Here is a 16,677-nt window from a genome sequence, read left to right on the forward strand (position 1 = left end):
TTTTGATTCTCATAAAATGTTTAATTCAATTGTTTCATTCAAGACCATTAACAAAAGTATATAGGAGAACCCTAAGGTTCAACACAAACCCAGAGTGCTCCAGAGAATATTCATGACAGTAATAGCTTCATTTGTCATAAGAAGCACTGCAAATAGCCTCTATCAACATAATTTCTCTGCATGTTTTTAAATTTTACTTATTACAGTTCTCCCCTTTTCTCAAGTTCTGCACACTTTGCTTGATTTATTTAGGTTTTCAAAAGGTCCACCCAAGTAAAAGCACACAGTACATACAGTATTTCTCAACCCAGAGGTTTGGGGGACGCACACCAGTATTCTCTACTTGGAGAGAAAAAAAAAAAAAAAAGCCACCCTACAATTGCTCTTATATTTTGGTGGCTGCTTGGGGATAGAGGAGACACCAATTTTTTTGTTTTATTTTTTGTTTTGTTTGTTTTTAGGCACCTTTTTCTTTATTTATTCATTAGCAGATATTGAGTTCAAGTTAAACTCAAGAAGGGAAAAAAAAGAATAGAAAATGAAAAAAGTATGTGCAAAGAAAAAGATCTTTAAAAAAAGAAAAGAAAAAAAGACCACAGGCTACAAGATGCCATTAGGAATTCTGCACATGCCCAGACGGAGCTAGCGAAATCAGGACAGGAATTAAAAAAGCTCCTTAAAAAACCAAACAATATAATCTCAAAAATTGTAATTTACACAATCAAAAACCATACACAAGTGAGTTCTGAGCGCAGAGAAAATTTATTTCATTTTCAAAACTAGGTTAAAAGCTACTCAAAGGAATTAGGTGTGGAAACCGTGAGTGAAAAGAACTTTAAGGTCACATTTTATTTCTCACCAGAAAGAGACCAACAATATCTCATCACCTGGGTGAGAAACTCAACATGGGGAGAAGTATTCAAGTGATACAGGAAGAATAAAGTATATATAACGGAAATCAAAATTACAGACAGGCAAAGCTACTCTAAAACAATAACTCACTCACACAGCAGCAGGTGCAGAATTCCTGGCATTTCAATTTCAGCAGAAATGAAAAATGGGTCAAACAGTCCCCACATCTCAATCTAAAAGATGTGAGAACTACAAACCCCATATTTCCCCTCGTATTCTCTGCATTACAATAACAACCTTACAAGTGAACTTTTTCCAAACATATGATGCATACCACACACTCACACAACACGAGGGGGGTTTTGCTCAAATTACAACCACACAAAACCATCACACATACAATGAAGACAATGAGATGAGTATTTTTTTTTTGCAAGGGATCCTGTGACAAAGGAAGGGACCTGTGTGTGCTAATGTTCGAGTCTTAATGTGTTTGTTATTCTGTGAATTGTTTTTATGGGTGAGAGAGATAAAATGAGAGTGAGAGAAACAGACACAGACACATACAAATCCCTTGCTATGCCCTTTGTCTGATTGCTTTTCTCCAAGGTGTTTCATCTGTAGTGAAGAGGAGAGGGGTGAACAGTTCTCAGTCAGTAATACCAGGCTGGCGGAGTTTCCTCTCTACACTGAAGCCCTGTATGAACAAAACACCAGGTCAATATCAAGAACATCCAACTGTTAAAATTCCCAAAAAAATGCTGAACAGAAATGCAGCTTATTTTTACCTTTGAATTATCTGGGCCACGAGGCTGTCTGATAATGACAAGACGGGGAGCGTTGGTGTCATCCAGAGTGATGCTCTTCAAGCGATTGACAAGCCTGTCAGGTCGAGGTGTTGCTATGGGTTTTGGACCCTCACTGTAAAAAAAAGAAAAAAAGATTTGTTTAGATTTGATAAAAAGCAAATATAACTATAACACTATTTACAATAACAACAACAACTTTGTATTGCATTTAACCGAGAAGTCTTACCTGACTCTGCGAACATTGCAGGCACTGCATTTGCCTGTGCGTTGGTTCAAAATCACAGAAAACTCTACTTCATCACCGGCCTGCAGCTCCAGACCATCCTGCACCTCCTTGACGTGGAAAAACAGCTTCTTGCTTTCTCCAACTTCGTATGTGATGAAACCAAACTGGGGAAACAAAAACCAGACTACTTTTAGCAAGTGTCTAACACTTTCTTGCATCATTAATCTCACAGTGGACGAGTTTACCTGATCTTTGACACACTCCACCAGGGCTTTGCGCTGAGGAACAATGTTGCAGGCCATCTTTTGTCCTGTCTGGGCCATTGTACACAACTGAAACTTCACCATCTCACCCTTCTGCAGACAGTCACCTTTATTGGCCATACCAACGATGCCGAATGGATAACTCTGACCCTTACTGGAGCCTGGTAAAGTGATTGAGCAGAGAACAGTTATTAAAATGGTTTTGAACACTGTTTACACAAAACTCTAGATACACAAAATATTAAAAAGACGTCAGGAGATGTCGTCACTCACCATCTTCTGTGATTTCAATAAGGCCTTGATACTCTGTCTGAGAAGGGTCCACACTGCGCAAGGGCCGAACCACTTTCCCCAGGAACACGGTATTACTCACATCCTCTCCTACTCCATTCACTGACACACACAGAGTTGTGTTACTTGCATGAACCAAGTATTATTAATGCCAAGCCCATAGAAAGTCTCTAACATACCAGCTGCAACTTTGGTGACCTTCTCAGCACTGATTTTGTTTCCTTTACCCTTAGAGAGAGTGTACTCCACCGTATCTCCCAGGTCCATGTTATCCACATCCCCACACACCTCACTGCAAACAATTCAGAGTAAACCATGACAATCAAAAAACAACAAAAGTCGAAACATCAGGTAGAAACTTTACCTGTAGTGGAAGAAGATCTCCTGATCATGATTGGATGTTTCTATGAAGCCAAAATTATCCTTTAGTGTTGCTATGTATCCCAGAAGCCTCTTGGTGCCAACAGCGCGATTAAGGACCTTGAAGGACACAGCACTTTGCTGTCCGGTGCGTTTCACCTCACTGATGGAGAATTCCACCTAGTGGAGGCAAGGCGGTTTACATTTAATCAAAAAATACATCTGATCTTACTGATCTTGATTACAAGTCGCTTTAAAAAGCTGAAGATTTTTTATTAGATGTTTTCTAGATAACATTTGTCTCCTAAAATGGTTATAATAAAATGCTTCCTAATAAACATAAAATGGTAAATATAAAATTATTCCAATCTTTCACGTGAAGTGGAGTTTAAAACATGAAAAACTACAAGTACAAATTCAGCAAGCACAACAAAACTGAGCTGTAGTGCCTAACCTACCTTGTCTCCAAGCTGTGGGTAAATGCCTCCATCCAGGTCTTTAATATGGTAGGGAATAGTGCTTTTCTCACCACTCTCTTCATACGCAATCAAGCCTTCTTCTGCATCCTAGTGACGGCACAAATATACACATTCACATAAGGACCAACAACTTTTAACATACACTAATTTATGTGCACCTCAGCTCTGGTTATGTTGCACTTGGTCATCTTGGACTTAAATTGATATACAGCATGAGTCTCATACATATTCATGATTTAAAAAAAAAAAATGGTCAAAAGAAAATACTGAGTGCACCTTCAAGGGTGATTTTAAGTGCAGAAATTATCAATAGTTGTGAACTAACATTTTTATTCTTCAACTAGTGTCAGTGATGATGGCCAGCATCCACACATCAGACTGCAAATACTTGAGAACCATGTAAAGATTGAGATTGTCCAAATAACCACACATGTAGTCTTGGCCACTTCAGAGCACATGCACACAACAGGAAGTGTGTGCAAAATCAGTGCCCTTAACACACAACAAATACCACTTCGGAGCAGTATTCAAGGCTAAGTATATCCCATCATGCATCATGTTCAGGAACTCAAGTGCCACTGAAACTTCGACAGGAGATGTCAAGGAAAACATTCCACTGCAAGTTAAATTAATTAGATATTAAATATAATTTGGTAGCAAAACAAAGTGTTGCAATTTTTATTGGTGCAAAGATGGGTGTATTTTGTTCAACATTTGCTTTTTATCTCTATATTAGAAGCACCACAATTACTAAATTGTGTCGTAAAATTTTTTTATGAGAAAAGTGTCCTGTCAGGTAATCAAAAGTTCTACACACAGGAAATATGTCATGTAAGATGACAAGTGTGGGTTTTTGGACAGGCCCAATGTGCCTCTGGATATCAGCAGCAGCAATACATTTTGCAACTCCTAACTTGCAAAATAAATATCCAAACAGAAGCAAAGCATGGGGAAAAAAATGTGTATTTACACAATGAGTAAATAAAGAAACTCAAGACATTTGATGAAAGATTTAGTCATTATGCGCACACTAAAACTAGGGGTAAAACTGCTCCCATACAGTTTGCCACCCACGCTTCAGTACATCTGTACCACAGTTGAAAAGGTGTATGAATTGTGTGGTATCCATTTTCAAGAGTAATTGCATGAGCAACATAGAAACCGAACCGTTGTACCCCTCACAAAAGAATGCACACAGTGAGTGGCACAGCTTGAGTTGGTATGGTTATGAGGTTAACATGTCTGTATGACTTAAAGCTGTTAAATCATTCCCAGCTCATGCCAACAGGCCTCATAACCAAACAGACAGACAGATCAAACTGACCTTTTCAACTTTACCCTTAAAAGGAGAGAAATGCGGAGGATTAGACATCTGGGATTTATTCTAACCAATCGGAACATATTTGAATTGCAGGTGAATCAACTTAATTAAATGCTAATTTAAAAAAAAAATTACAATAAGCTAAATCTCATCCTTGGTACTTTGGTACCTAGGCAACAATTTGCCTCTTAAATGCGTTAAAGATCATGTTTTCAGAATAGGATTTTCTGACAGCATGACTGATCTGGTCTACATTGTGGAGGAGAGGCAGCATGCAGGAAACAGCAGCCTACCTTGTCTTTTTTCTAATGAAGACGAGCATGGTTCAAAAAAAAAAAAAAAAGGAAAAAGGAAAAATAAAAAGAAAGAAAAGAGGGTCAGACAAGAGGCAGTAGCATTTCATAGCACCTCAAAGCCTGAAATTGTATTTCGTGCTTGCGTCAATCAAGAGGGAGACAAGCAGATAGAGGAAATGAAAGCTAAAGTCTGGAAAGTAAAATTATAAAAAAACAAAAACAAATATTTAGCAACTGAATTCCTCCATGTTCAAAGTCATTCATTTCTAATTATGACTGGTGGTTCTATACCAAATTTCCAGAGATGTGTACTTTAATGACCCTTAGGGGCCATTCACACAAAGAAATACATTAAAATCAACTACATTTACACTACTGTTCAAAAGTTTGGGGTCATGAGAATTTTGAAAGAAATTAACACTTATTTAAAAGACACATTAAATTGATCAAATGACAGTTAAGACATTTAAAATATTGCAAAAGATTTATATTTCACAAATGTTGCTCATTGGAACTTTCTTATTAAAACAAATCATGAAAAAAAAAAAAATGAATCAAGCTTTCCACAAAGATATTAAGCAGAACTACCATTTTAAACTGTGATAAGAAATACTGTATGTCTATAGCAATATTCAGCATCTTATAATTATATTTGTGGCTGCTGAAAAATCTGCTTTACTACCACAGAAACAAATTACATTTGAAAATATATTAAAAGATATTTTAAATTGTAATAATATTTCACAATAGTGCTGTTTTTGGGCGTTTTCACACCTATAGATAATTTGATAAATTTAGTTTGTTTAGTTCTGAAACAGGGACTTAATTTGTTACAATGTTGCATTTTCTTCTTGGTTCGGTTTGCTTTCACAAGGCAACCTTTCAAAGCATACCAAAATGTGTTTATGCAAGTCCGCTTATTGGTCAATTTCCTGTGTGTCATCCATCAAGAAGATTGACAAGTTTGCTCCATGAGCTTATTGTGGCTTTATTTGTAACTGTTGAGACACGCAAACTCTATATGAATGTAGCCATCTTTCCTGTTGTTAAGTTACATACTACAAATGTATTACTACTACAGCAAATTAAACACGCTCTCTCTGGATCTCCCAGCGCTGTCAAGTTAAGTGTCAAGACAAGCAAACAATATACGAATGTTATCATGTAGCTAGAGCAGGAATCAAGGCTTCATTGCATGCACGGAGAAGCATTCATTGCAGCATTCTCGCACGGAGAAGCGAAAGTTATTAGTGAAAACTACTGCTATTTATATAGCACATTTCCTGTTATGAATTATAATACCATTTGGTTCGTTGGATCGGATTGCTTTCACACCTCAAGTGAACCGCCACAGAGTTTGTTTGCAATCAGGCCGAAACCACCTCATTCAGGCGGTCTCGGAACGATTGTGTTGGTGTGGATCCGAGCGCGATTGCCTTGTTCACATAATTATGCCTAAACGAACCGAACCAAGGGAGAAAATGCACCAGGTTCCGAAACAAACGCTCAGGTGTAAAGGCACACTTCCTGTATTTTCGATCAAATAGATGCTGCCTTGATGAGCATAAGAGACTTCTTTCAAAAACATCTTGCCGACCCCAAACATTAGAACAGTAGTGTAGCTTCAGGAATTCAAGAGTTTATTTACCTTCTCTTTGACCTTGCTGGGGCTGTAGTTCTTGTTGGTGGTTGCAGGCACGGCTTCTTTCTCAACCACCCCCATAAAACGCAGCTCAGATTGAGTGTGGAATGACACTGTGCCCTTGGGCAGCTTTTTGATCCGCACGGCATGGTTTCTTTGGGCTGACAACATGTCCTGATGAACGCAAGAGGGGGTGTTTTAAAGCTGGACTGAGGTAATGCAAGATCAATTTTACTTTTGCCCCTGCTTTGAACAAACAGCTGACCAATCTGGGTTTTTCAAAGGCTAATTCCAATATCTAGAGAGCAGGATGTCAGTCAAATTGTCACAAAAAAACTGCACTTATTGAAGCTTAGAGAAAATCAGCAACACAAAAGTGGTTCAGGTTCGGTAATATCTAGGAACTCACAGGGACCACAGTGAATTCCACTTCATCAGAAATGTGCAGTTGGCTCTCTTCCAGAACCTCGCTGAAATGGAAGAACATCCGGGCGTCACGGTCCACACATTTGATGAAGCCAAAACCATCACGCACGGCAGCTATCACACCCTGCACAAAAAGACAAGCAGAAAGACAAAGCCAACATTAGCAAAAAGTAAAAGTATTGCAAGAAAAAAAATCACTAAGACAAAGTTCTGCAGTTGTACCATTTCACGGGTCTCCTTGGTGAAATGGAAGGTGTCAGGGAGGATATCGATATTTGTCGCTCTCTCTAGTTTGTCCCGACGGTCGGTGGATATATTGAACTGGACATGGTCGCCCTCCAGCAGAGTCACTTTGGACTTGGTGTCCTTCTCCCCAAATAGCAGCTCTTTGTCAGTGAAATTAATTCTGGCACTGATTCGCCCAGGCAGTGGGTCGTTCTGAGTGAGACAAATGGAGTCTTATTTGATTTAACATGCAAGCAGTATCTATATGATAATGTTATCAAGAGAGTCAGGGAAGACGAATGACAAGACCTGATTCACAAACCTGATTCTTGGTAGGAACCTTGGGAATAACCTTGGAGACAGTGCCCTCGAAGGTTTCAATACTAATATCCTCAAATATAACAGTGCCCTGAGGCAACAGTCTCACATCTGTGGCCACTTCCTTGCCCTGTGAGGCAAAGCGAAACATCTATAACGCTGTTTGAAACAGCAACGCATCTCATGCATTTCACTCAAAATGTACGAAAGTAAAATCTTTTGAAACTTTTCAATGATTATAATTCCATCAATACAATTCACATCAATAATAAAGTTTTGCTTTCGGAAGTCCTTTATTTCCACTCAAGCCTACGTTTCTTTCTTTAATGGTGAATTCCACATCATCTCCAGCTTGTAGCGCCTCCAGATCCCCTTTAAACTCGCTGTAGTGGAAGAAGATCTCCTTCACAACATCCCCTCGTTCAATGAATCCAAAGGCCTCCTGCAAGACACAATCATAGCTTTGAAACATCAGGCCAAATATATTTAAATCTATATTTTCAAAATTAAATTTGAGCATTCATAAACTAATTATTCTGGCACTAGTTAGAATTCTCATTTTGGAAAAAAAAAAAAAAAAAGAAAAAAAAAATTGCAGCTGCTTTCTAAACTGGCAAGTTATAACAATGTTCAAATTAAAAAACCCAAACTGTTTGTCATTATATAACTTTAAAAACAAATTAACAACAACAAAAAAAACTAGATTAACTCAGACGTAAGAGATAATAGCAATCTGAAGTACATCTGCCACATTCATTCACATTTGCTTTCCCACCAGAGGGCAGGAGATCACTAGTCCTCATTATTCATTCTACAAAAAAAGCAGCTACTAAACTGCAACTCATTTTTGAATCAGATCCTTACCTTGGTAGCACAAACCACTCCCTGACATCTTGACTGTTGCTTATTTACCAATACAATGTTGTGAGCACTAACAGCACCAGTACTGAAAAAAACAAAAATAAATCATTTCCACATTAAAAAAAAGCACATTTTGACATTTTACTTGTATCAATTAGACATTAAAGAAATCAACTTACTGCTTGTTGGTCTCCATGTAAAAACTGACTTTATCTCCAGTATCTAAAGAAACATTTCCTTCCACATCATCAGGGGCATATGTCAAATAAAACACTTCCTGTGAGAAAATTCAAACCACAAACATTTTCAGAAACATCAACTACCAAAATCAATGCACCATGTAGAAGCTAATATGAACCATTGTACTGTGTGTTTGTGTTTAATTAAGTGCATTTCTCTAGGTTTGCTCAGCTAAATCTGCTTTTATATAACTTAAAGGAAAACTGGTCACAAGAGGGGAAAGAAAACAAGTGATTGTGTTTAAAATGTTTAGGAAACTCTGCAAAAGGAGGATGGATGACACATACCCCATTCCTCTCATAACACACACTGCCTGTGGGCACTTGGCCAGGTGCAGACTTCCCGTCCAGGTGAGAGGGGATAGCTGAAACAACCTGGAGAAAGGGACCGTACAGACAGACAAGACAAGGTTAGAGGTTGCATTGGTGAGAGAAACAGGATCAACCATATATGTTAAAATTCTAAAGAGGTAACATGTAAACTAAATTAGATTTTTAATTAAGAACAATATTAAGGTTAAGATTTGACTTGTACGTCTTAGTTCAAGGAACCAGACAAACTAAATATATAAATATATGACTGACAGACTTGACATTGACAACAAATCAAGATTTGTTTCTCCCACAATTGTATATTAAATGAGGATGAAAAGTCCACCCAACAAGACCACAAAACACGAAGACAATCAAGCTCATCGTGAACCCACACAAAACAAAGCAATAACATCAGGTCAGTTAAGGATTGCTAGATGTTATTCCTGATAATTGAAACCAGTGATGCATGTGCGTTTGCCTGATCAATATGGATTAAAAATGAGCTTGAAATCCCCAACAATGACAGACATTAATGGGACAAGGACAATAAAACACAAAAGTAAAATGTGTTCCTTAACTGGATGAATAAAACCATGCAGCACAGTTAAAGGAGAGGCGTGCAAGTCAGGCCCCACCTGCCCAGAAATGCGCTCTTCTGGCAACATTTCTGCCTTGATTTTTACCAGCTTCACCGCAATTGGTTTGCCAGTGCGTCTATCAGACGACACCTCAAACTCCACATCATCTGAAAAATGGTGGGACAGACATGACACAGAATAAGTCAATTCCTGCATTAATATTCATGTTGGAAGCAAAACAAAATATTTACATGCGTGTATTTTTGCATTAAGGTTCCTACTACCGCTTGTCAATATTGAATCTGGCAATACATTCGTGATGATTTGGCAGGAGATGTGTATATTGTAATGATTTTAATTAGAGCTAACCACAAATTCTAACTAAATAATTCATTTCAACTAAAAGATGAAGGCTACAATAAATGTTGCCCACTAGATATCCAATGAGAAAGAAGCTTTTAAGCCTAATCTTTATTGATCAGTTTCCATCCCTTTGAATGAAAAAATTGGTAGACCTAGTTAATTTGTATAACTATGGTGTACTGACTTTATAGTTTTATAGTGGACATAGAAATCTGTGAAATGCTTATAGATCACTTTAGACCCCAATAAAAAATTTTCCAAGTTGCCAGACACATTTGAATATAATGCTGTCTTTTTAAAATGAAGAGACAATTTTGTGTCTTTTTCACAATAATATATTATAACATTTGTATTAAGACATTTATTGTTGTGGTACGAATAAAACATTTTAAATGTTAAATATGAGTCCACACAGATATCACACTTATGATGAACTCTAACATTCAGTGAAGATATAAGATGGATTTAGCTTTAAATCATCATAAGATACATTTTGCTAATCATCCACATGGGCCATTAGTGCTTGTACCCCGATGACTGCCGCTTTATATTATAAATAATAAGATATATTATTTATAAGATAAATAAGTGGCTATATTTATTTTATCTTTTTATTTAGCCATAAGCTTCCCAAAAGATTGTCACTAGTCTAGTTTCACAATTCTTCCTGATCACGCAACTCAAGTATGAGATTGTTAAGATGGAGATAAGAGTCTCAGATTTAAACTTCAGTAGCAAAAAATGGTGTTAGAGTGGGTAGAATTAATTCATTTTAATGAATCTGTTCAAACTGTCTGTTTTAATAAAGTGATTCTTCATAATGCTGATTCAATGATCAAAAACATTGAATGTTTTTGGTAATGAACTTGGCCAAAATGGTTACTTTCAAAAGGCTAATAAAATACACTTTTTAGTTATACTTCTCAGCCCTAGTTCTCTACTTTCTCCCACCCAATTCAACCCATACCTCCAATCTTAAGCTCCTGTAGGTTGCCATTGTACTGTGAACAGTGGAAGAAGAGACGGGCCTGTCTCTCAGAGCACTGAATGAAGCCATATGATGTAAGCAGTTTTTCAACCACTCCCGTCTCACGGATTCCCATGCTTGTTCCATTGGCAAATCCACCATGGCCATTATTATGCAGCAGACTGGGGTCAAAACTCATCTATGGAGAAATAAGACATGTTCAAAAATTCACTTCAATATTCAACCTTCAGCTCTCTCCACACATACGAATGTTCCACAATAGATCAGAACACAAGTGCGGAAATGGTCAAATGGGATGAAACAAGGTTTTAAATGCTGCACACACACAAAAAAAAAAAAATGTAGATGTAAGAGTTTCTCTCTGTGTGGCCTGCTTGAACTGGTTCCTTGATCAAAATGACCAAGATAAATAAGCTAAAACCTGTACAATACTAAAGAAAACACTTAACTTCAAATTCCATTGGTGTCATATTAAACCTAGAAATTACGTTCATGCATTTAATCCACCCCACACGCATTTAGTTACATATTAGAATATACACGCAAACAAACTCGTCACCACATCCAAAGTTACAACTAAGTCTCTCTGGACAACTTCATCCACAAATAGAGTCAACGGTCAGCAGGCATGTGGTCAAAGTTAGACAATAAAAAACAGATATACCATGTCTCTAAAAAGCTCCACAAAGCCAAAGACCTTGAAAACTCAACTCCAAGCATGCAATTACAGTGTCAGGTATTGACACTGTGAGAACATCAAGCCAGCACACACACTGTCCCATCATGACCACTTACAGATCGCTGATACAAGGGGGTCCGCTTTTGCTTTTTGCCCCCTACTGCGCGAGAGGAATGGCACGAAACTGAGGCAGAGCGGGGGATTGGCTGGCTTGAGGTGGAGGGTGTGGGGGCAGCAACAGGGGCATCAGAGGCCTCCATCTTGAGTGGGAGGTAGGGGGTGGTGGGACACTGGGGGGTATAAGGGGGGGAGTGGATAAAAAAAAAAAACTAGCTAAATGAAGGATCATCAAACAGGAAGAGCCAATACATGGCATCAAACACACTGGAGCAGACTTTACAGAGTATTCAATTCTGTAAAAAAAATAAATCACTCTTATGAGGCCTTCATCCACTGTGGCTATCAAACCACTGTGATGACTTAGATGGGGTAAAAAACAAAAGCACAAATATATACTCCTTTTGCCTCGTTACGGTGCTGCCAAATGACAAATGGGAATGTCAATATACTAAACCAACAGATGACCAAATCCATTACAACAGCTGTACTATTATTACTAACTATTTTTTTACACTGCAATGCATTCCAAATGTCATGCTATCACGCATTTTACCTTGACTGCTCCATTCACTGAGAACAAATGTGTTCAATTTTAGTGATGGTTTTAATAAAGCATGCGAAATGTGTATTCAGTCAGAGAGGTTTCATTTTGCATTAAAGCATGAGAATGACTGAAACACTTCAGATTTAAACAATCATCTGATTCTAATAATTTTCTTCTAAGGATTACAAAAAAAGGTCCTAAAAACATCTGACCCCACTGACTTTCATTGGGCCTCATTCATGAAACAAGCAGAAAATTGTGCAAATCGTTCGTCAAGCTGTTCTGAAGCAAAATTTTAGATTTATGAAAGTGATTTTATTTTCAAAATGTTGGCATGAAAAATTACACCTGCTCCCTACCACGTGTAAATGGTGCTTAAAACATCTGAACGTTTCGTGTTCTTTAAGGTTAATGGAGGACTGCATTTTGATAACACTAATAACATTTAAATCATTTGTTTGCCCATATTGGTCATCTTTAACTATTGAGGTTAAACGTATTTGGCTCGCTGTCCTTAGTGATGGGGCTCGAGAAAGCGGCTTCAACTCGAACTCTGAAATATCCCCAGGGACTACTAGTGTTTGGAAGATAAGTATAAATGGGTGTTTGTCGTATTTTTTCCTAGTCGCCAAGTTGAAAAATGTTGAACTTTGGGTAAAACGCAGCTCTTGTCACTTCACTTTTTAACCAGCTATCCAATCCCAGTGGAGGAGGGGTGAGACAAATACCACAATGACCAACCATCACAGCCTACTTGTACAATGACAATGAAGTTAATATATTTATCACTGCATTTTTATATTCAGAAAATTGCTGATAAAACAAACTATCTGCGAAATCCGATACTAGTTACATTACTTCCGTGGATATTCTGTATAATAGAAACCAAAGGTTTTCAGCTGGATAAAATGCTGCGCCTCCAAAACGCTCAAGCACCCCTAGCTGAGCATTTTCAGATGGTTAAAAAAGCTTTGGTGAACACACTTTAAATGGAAGATATTTTTTTTAGGCATATAGCCAATTAGTCTCTTTTGCATTTATGCAATATACTGGAGCCAAACCAGAGAAGGAAGTCCAGAAAATTCCAGAGTTCCTGGACATGTAATTTACGTAGCTGCAATTCATGGACGGGGGTTATGCTAATTGTGAATGTGAGTGCACGCCCGCCCTACTCACGAATGATAGGAATTTAATTTACAAACACACGTTTAACTATCAAATCTGAGGTTTATGAAGAGTTTGTGAATCCAAAACAGTTTTCAGGAAGATCTATTTTATGTGCAAATTACTCAGAATTTACTCATTTATGAATATTTCATGAACGAAGCTAATTGTAAGGACATTTTATTATTATTATTTGTTCCACAGGAAAAAAAAAAGGCATATAGGTTTGGAATAACATATGAGAGTTTATTATTTTTGTTTTAGGGTGAACTATTCCTTTAATTCTTCTCCCTGTCCTGGAAGACATGCTCCATGAAAATCAGAATGTATTAGTTTGATGAAGCGACTGGGAATGGCACTACTAGAATACACGGTAACATAAAATGGTTAGATGACACAGACTCCGACCAGCCTCGACCACTGGGCCAATACATCGAAAGAGATGCAGGACTTTAAATGCCTATAAATACTTTAGATTCAGTCTAGTGTCTGAAAACAAAGCCTAATATCCATTTTCTGTTAGTCAGACACGGTTCAACAGCAGCCAAATCAAATGAGTAAAGTAAACACACATATGTACCAACCACTATATTAGTCTTAGCGAAAACAACAATCATCGTTCTTGCCTCACCACCTCTCGTTGCTGCTCGTCTCTATGGCAAGTGATCGAGGCCAGCCTCTAAGCCTGCTGATCAGGATGATGTGGTAAAGGAACAGCGCAGAGAGGGGCAACAGTGTGTGGTCAATGAACGAGTCGAGTTCGGGAGAGTGGGGGAAGGTAGGGTGGAGAGCGGATGGCTGGGCACTTACGGAACGGCCGTAGGGTGACAGGCTGAGACCGACGGGCGAGGTGCTGTTCAGGTCAGCGCTAACAAAAGCTGCAGGTGGCGACGCCGGCAAGGTAAACTCGACAAAACCTTTCCAGGGACTACCCATAATTCTCCCATTCACAGTGGCCAAATCTACTACACCTGGGATTGATCAGATTAAGCCGTTTCCCAGAGTCTAGATTTTATTTTATTTTTAATTCAGTCGTCGTGTTGCAGCTCCTCCCTTCCCCTCTCCCCTCTCCTTTTGGTTACACACCAAACAAAACACCTCTGGATTTCTGCAAAGGTGAAGAAAGGAGGGAAGCTGTGAAAATAAACTGAGGGAAAGGCAACAAGAACAGCCAGTGAACAAAGCAGCACAGTAGGATCAGTCGAGGGCTGTTGGTGTGTGTTGGGGAGAGGACCCTATAGACAACATGCAAGTGTGCCTCATCTGCACAGAAGGTTGGGCCAAGCTTAAATTAAGTACTTATGATCTCTTTCCCTCAGAATCTGGAGTATTTTATGCCCAACTAGAAGGAAGAATTGTTGAGCAAATGTATGCCAAAGAACAACTACTTTAGACAGAGGTTGGCACATAAGTAAACAATGAAACCTAGCACAGCTTTAGTTCACTCAATATTCACATTCTGAACAAGACAAACAGGACAAAATATGTGAAAAATTACAGTACATTCATAATATTTACCCTGAAATGAAAATTCTGTAATTTATTCACCCTCATGTTGTTCTGTCATGATTTTTCGAGATGAGTTGATTTTTTGATTAATTGTTTTTTAAAATGTGGTCGATTCGATATCGATTCTCAAAAACCACGAATCAAGCCACAAAAGCATTTTTATTTCAGCAAAGATTGAACATATTATCTGATTGACGTTAATCTTATTACTAGTCTGCTCCACTAGATGTCATCCTCTACCTATCGCGATGATACAGAGGGGACCTTTACATATTTAACATGGCGATGCAAGAGCACCTTTCAGAGTGAAACTGTCCCGTCCCGTTCGGGCCAGTGCTGCATGGTCACGTTTGTCATTTGCACACATTTTCAAGCCTGGCCAATAAGCATTCAAGCGCAAGAAGACATGCGCATTGTGTAAGAAGTTTTGTGCGCAGTACCTGTAGCGGTTCCTGACAGTACATTTTGGTATGGCAGATTCTGGGTCTAAGTACTAATTTATGATAAACATTTTGTAAGCTGAACGCAGAACACTTTTGGCAGAGGTTTCATTATTCAGCCTAAGGGTGGTACTCCAATGTGAATGAGTCTTTAAGTTCAATTTGATACACAACTCCACATAGTCTGGGTCAGGTCAGTAACTAGTTGGCATGTCTGTTCTTCCTAATATACACATAGCTGAAGCGGACTGATATCATCTTGGTCTGGACTGGAGTGAGGTTTACATAAGGTAATGAGAAAACCTGCTGCTGTCTGTGTTTGTCTGTGTCAAACTACAAAAAAATAAATCAATCACTGCTCTTCACTGAATAACTTTTGAAACTTTAATGCTTAATCTTTATTTAATTTATACAGTGAAGATTATATGCAGCAGCGTTTTTTTACATTTACATACTATTCAATTTCTGTACCTGAAAACTAATGTTAGACCCACCTGAAAAACCTGAAAAGCACTGATCATTTCATTTGTATCTTTGTTGTATTCTAATTTATGCTATTTATGCTTGTAGCTTGCTTATTTGTTCTTTTTTATTTTTTATTAATGACTGTTTATTTGTCTTTAATATTCTTTGAAATTTATATTAGTTTGATAGTAGTTTTAGCTGTGGTATCGAAATTGGAATCGAGAATTGTTAAATTTCACTGGTATCTAAAAATTTTCACAATAGGTAATAAATACAATCATTGGTCAAAAACACTAACGGTTTTATTCATTTATTATTAATTTGTGTGTTGGGGCCAGTGAAAATTTAATCACTGAATTAAAGGTATAGCGGAGGATCTTTCCAAATTTTAGATAAGACCCACCCTCTCCACTTTTTGAAAAGTTTGATTGATTCACCAGAATGACTGAAAATTAGGAGGACCAATAGTATAGGTTATCCACCCACCAGGAAGTAAAATATCCTCCGCTATACCTTTAATTAAACCGAAAATCTCAAATCGAATTGAGATCTTGTGAATCGGAATCGGGACATCTGTATCGATACCCAGCCCTAGTCCTCTGAAAAGACATGACTGTCATGACAAATCTTTCATTAAAAACAACTTTGTTTCCAAGATGAACAAGTCTTATAGGTTTGGAATGACATGAGGGTGAGTAAATGACCATTTTAATTTTTCAGTGAACTATCCCTTCAATTCCCTATTTCAATCCTTTAATTGCCAGTTAAATTATATGTTGAACTTGAATGTTCTCCGTTCCAAAACCTAGTGAGCTGCCTACATAAGCAGCATTTTAAAAAATAATAATAATGCCTTATGCAGTCAAAATACCCATTAAATATTTTAGTCACATTATAAAGCAAG

At 37.8% G+C, this 16,677-nt stretch overlaps 1 protein-coding gene across 8 annotated transcripts in view; it reads right to left on the bottom strand.

The window, feature by feature from the left end:
• The window catches only part of csde1 (cold shock domain containing E1, RNA-binding), a 21,010-nt gene continuing 4,333 nt past the window's right edge, over positions 1–16,677 (bottom strand). The window contains exons 2-21 of one of the 8 annotated variants that reach the window (XM_081348648.1): positions 11,648–11,821; positions 10,832–11,030; positions 9,559–9,668; positions 8,897–8,983; positions 8,549–8,646; positions 8,373–8,454; positions 7,822–7,950; positions 7,513–7,638; positions 7,188–7,403; positions 6,949–7,089; positions 6,546–6,713; positions 4,605–4,619; positions 3,260–3,367; positions 2,806–2,981; positions 2,621–2,733; positions 2,424–2,543; positions 2,133–2,311; positions 1,888–2,051; positions 1,641–1,773; positions 1–1,549 (exon numbers count right to left, since the gene is read on the bottom strand). In XM_081348648.1, the coding sequence (XP_081204774.1) occupies positions 1,502–1,549; positions 1,641–1,773; positions 1,888–2,051; positions 2,133–2,311; positions 2,424–2,543; positions 2,621–2,733; positions 2,806–2,981; positions 3,260–3,367; positions 4,605–4,619; positions 6,546–6,713; positions 6,949–7,089; positions 7,188–7,403; positions 7,513–7,638; positions 7,822–7,950; positions 8,373–8,454; positions 8,549–8,646; positions 8,897–8,983; positions 9,559–9,668; positions 10,832–11,030; positions 11,648–11,791 (2,556 nt within the window). In that variant the 5' untranslated portion in view covers positions 11,792–11,821 and the 3' untranslated portion in view covers positions 1–1,501. Of the gene's footprint in view, positions 1,550–1,640; positions 1,774–1,887; positions 2,052–2,132; positions 2,312–2,423; positions 2,544–2,620; positions 2,734–2,805; positions 2,982–3,259; positions 3,368–4,604; positions 4,620–6,545; positions 6,714–6,948; positions 7,090–7,187; positions 7,404–7,512; positions 7,639–7,821; positions 7,951–8,372; positions 8,455–8,548; positions 8,647–8,896; positions 8,984–9,501; positions 9,669–10,831; positions 11,031–11,647; positions 11,822–16,677 lie in introns of all 8 variants that reach the window. The other 7 variants (XM_081348646.1, XM_081348652.1, XM_081348650.1 and 4 more) reach the window with 7 other exon arrangements.

The sequence above is a fragment of the Scardinius erythrophthalmus genome (genome assembly GCF_964197995.2).
Source record: "Scardinius erythrophthalmus genome assembly, chromosome: 20".
NCBI lineage: Eukaryota > Metazoa > Chordata > Actinopteri > Cypriniformes > Leuciscidae > Scardinius > Scardinius erythrophthalmus.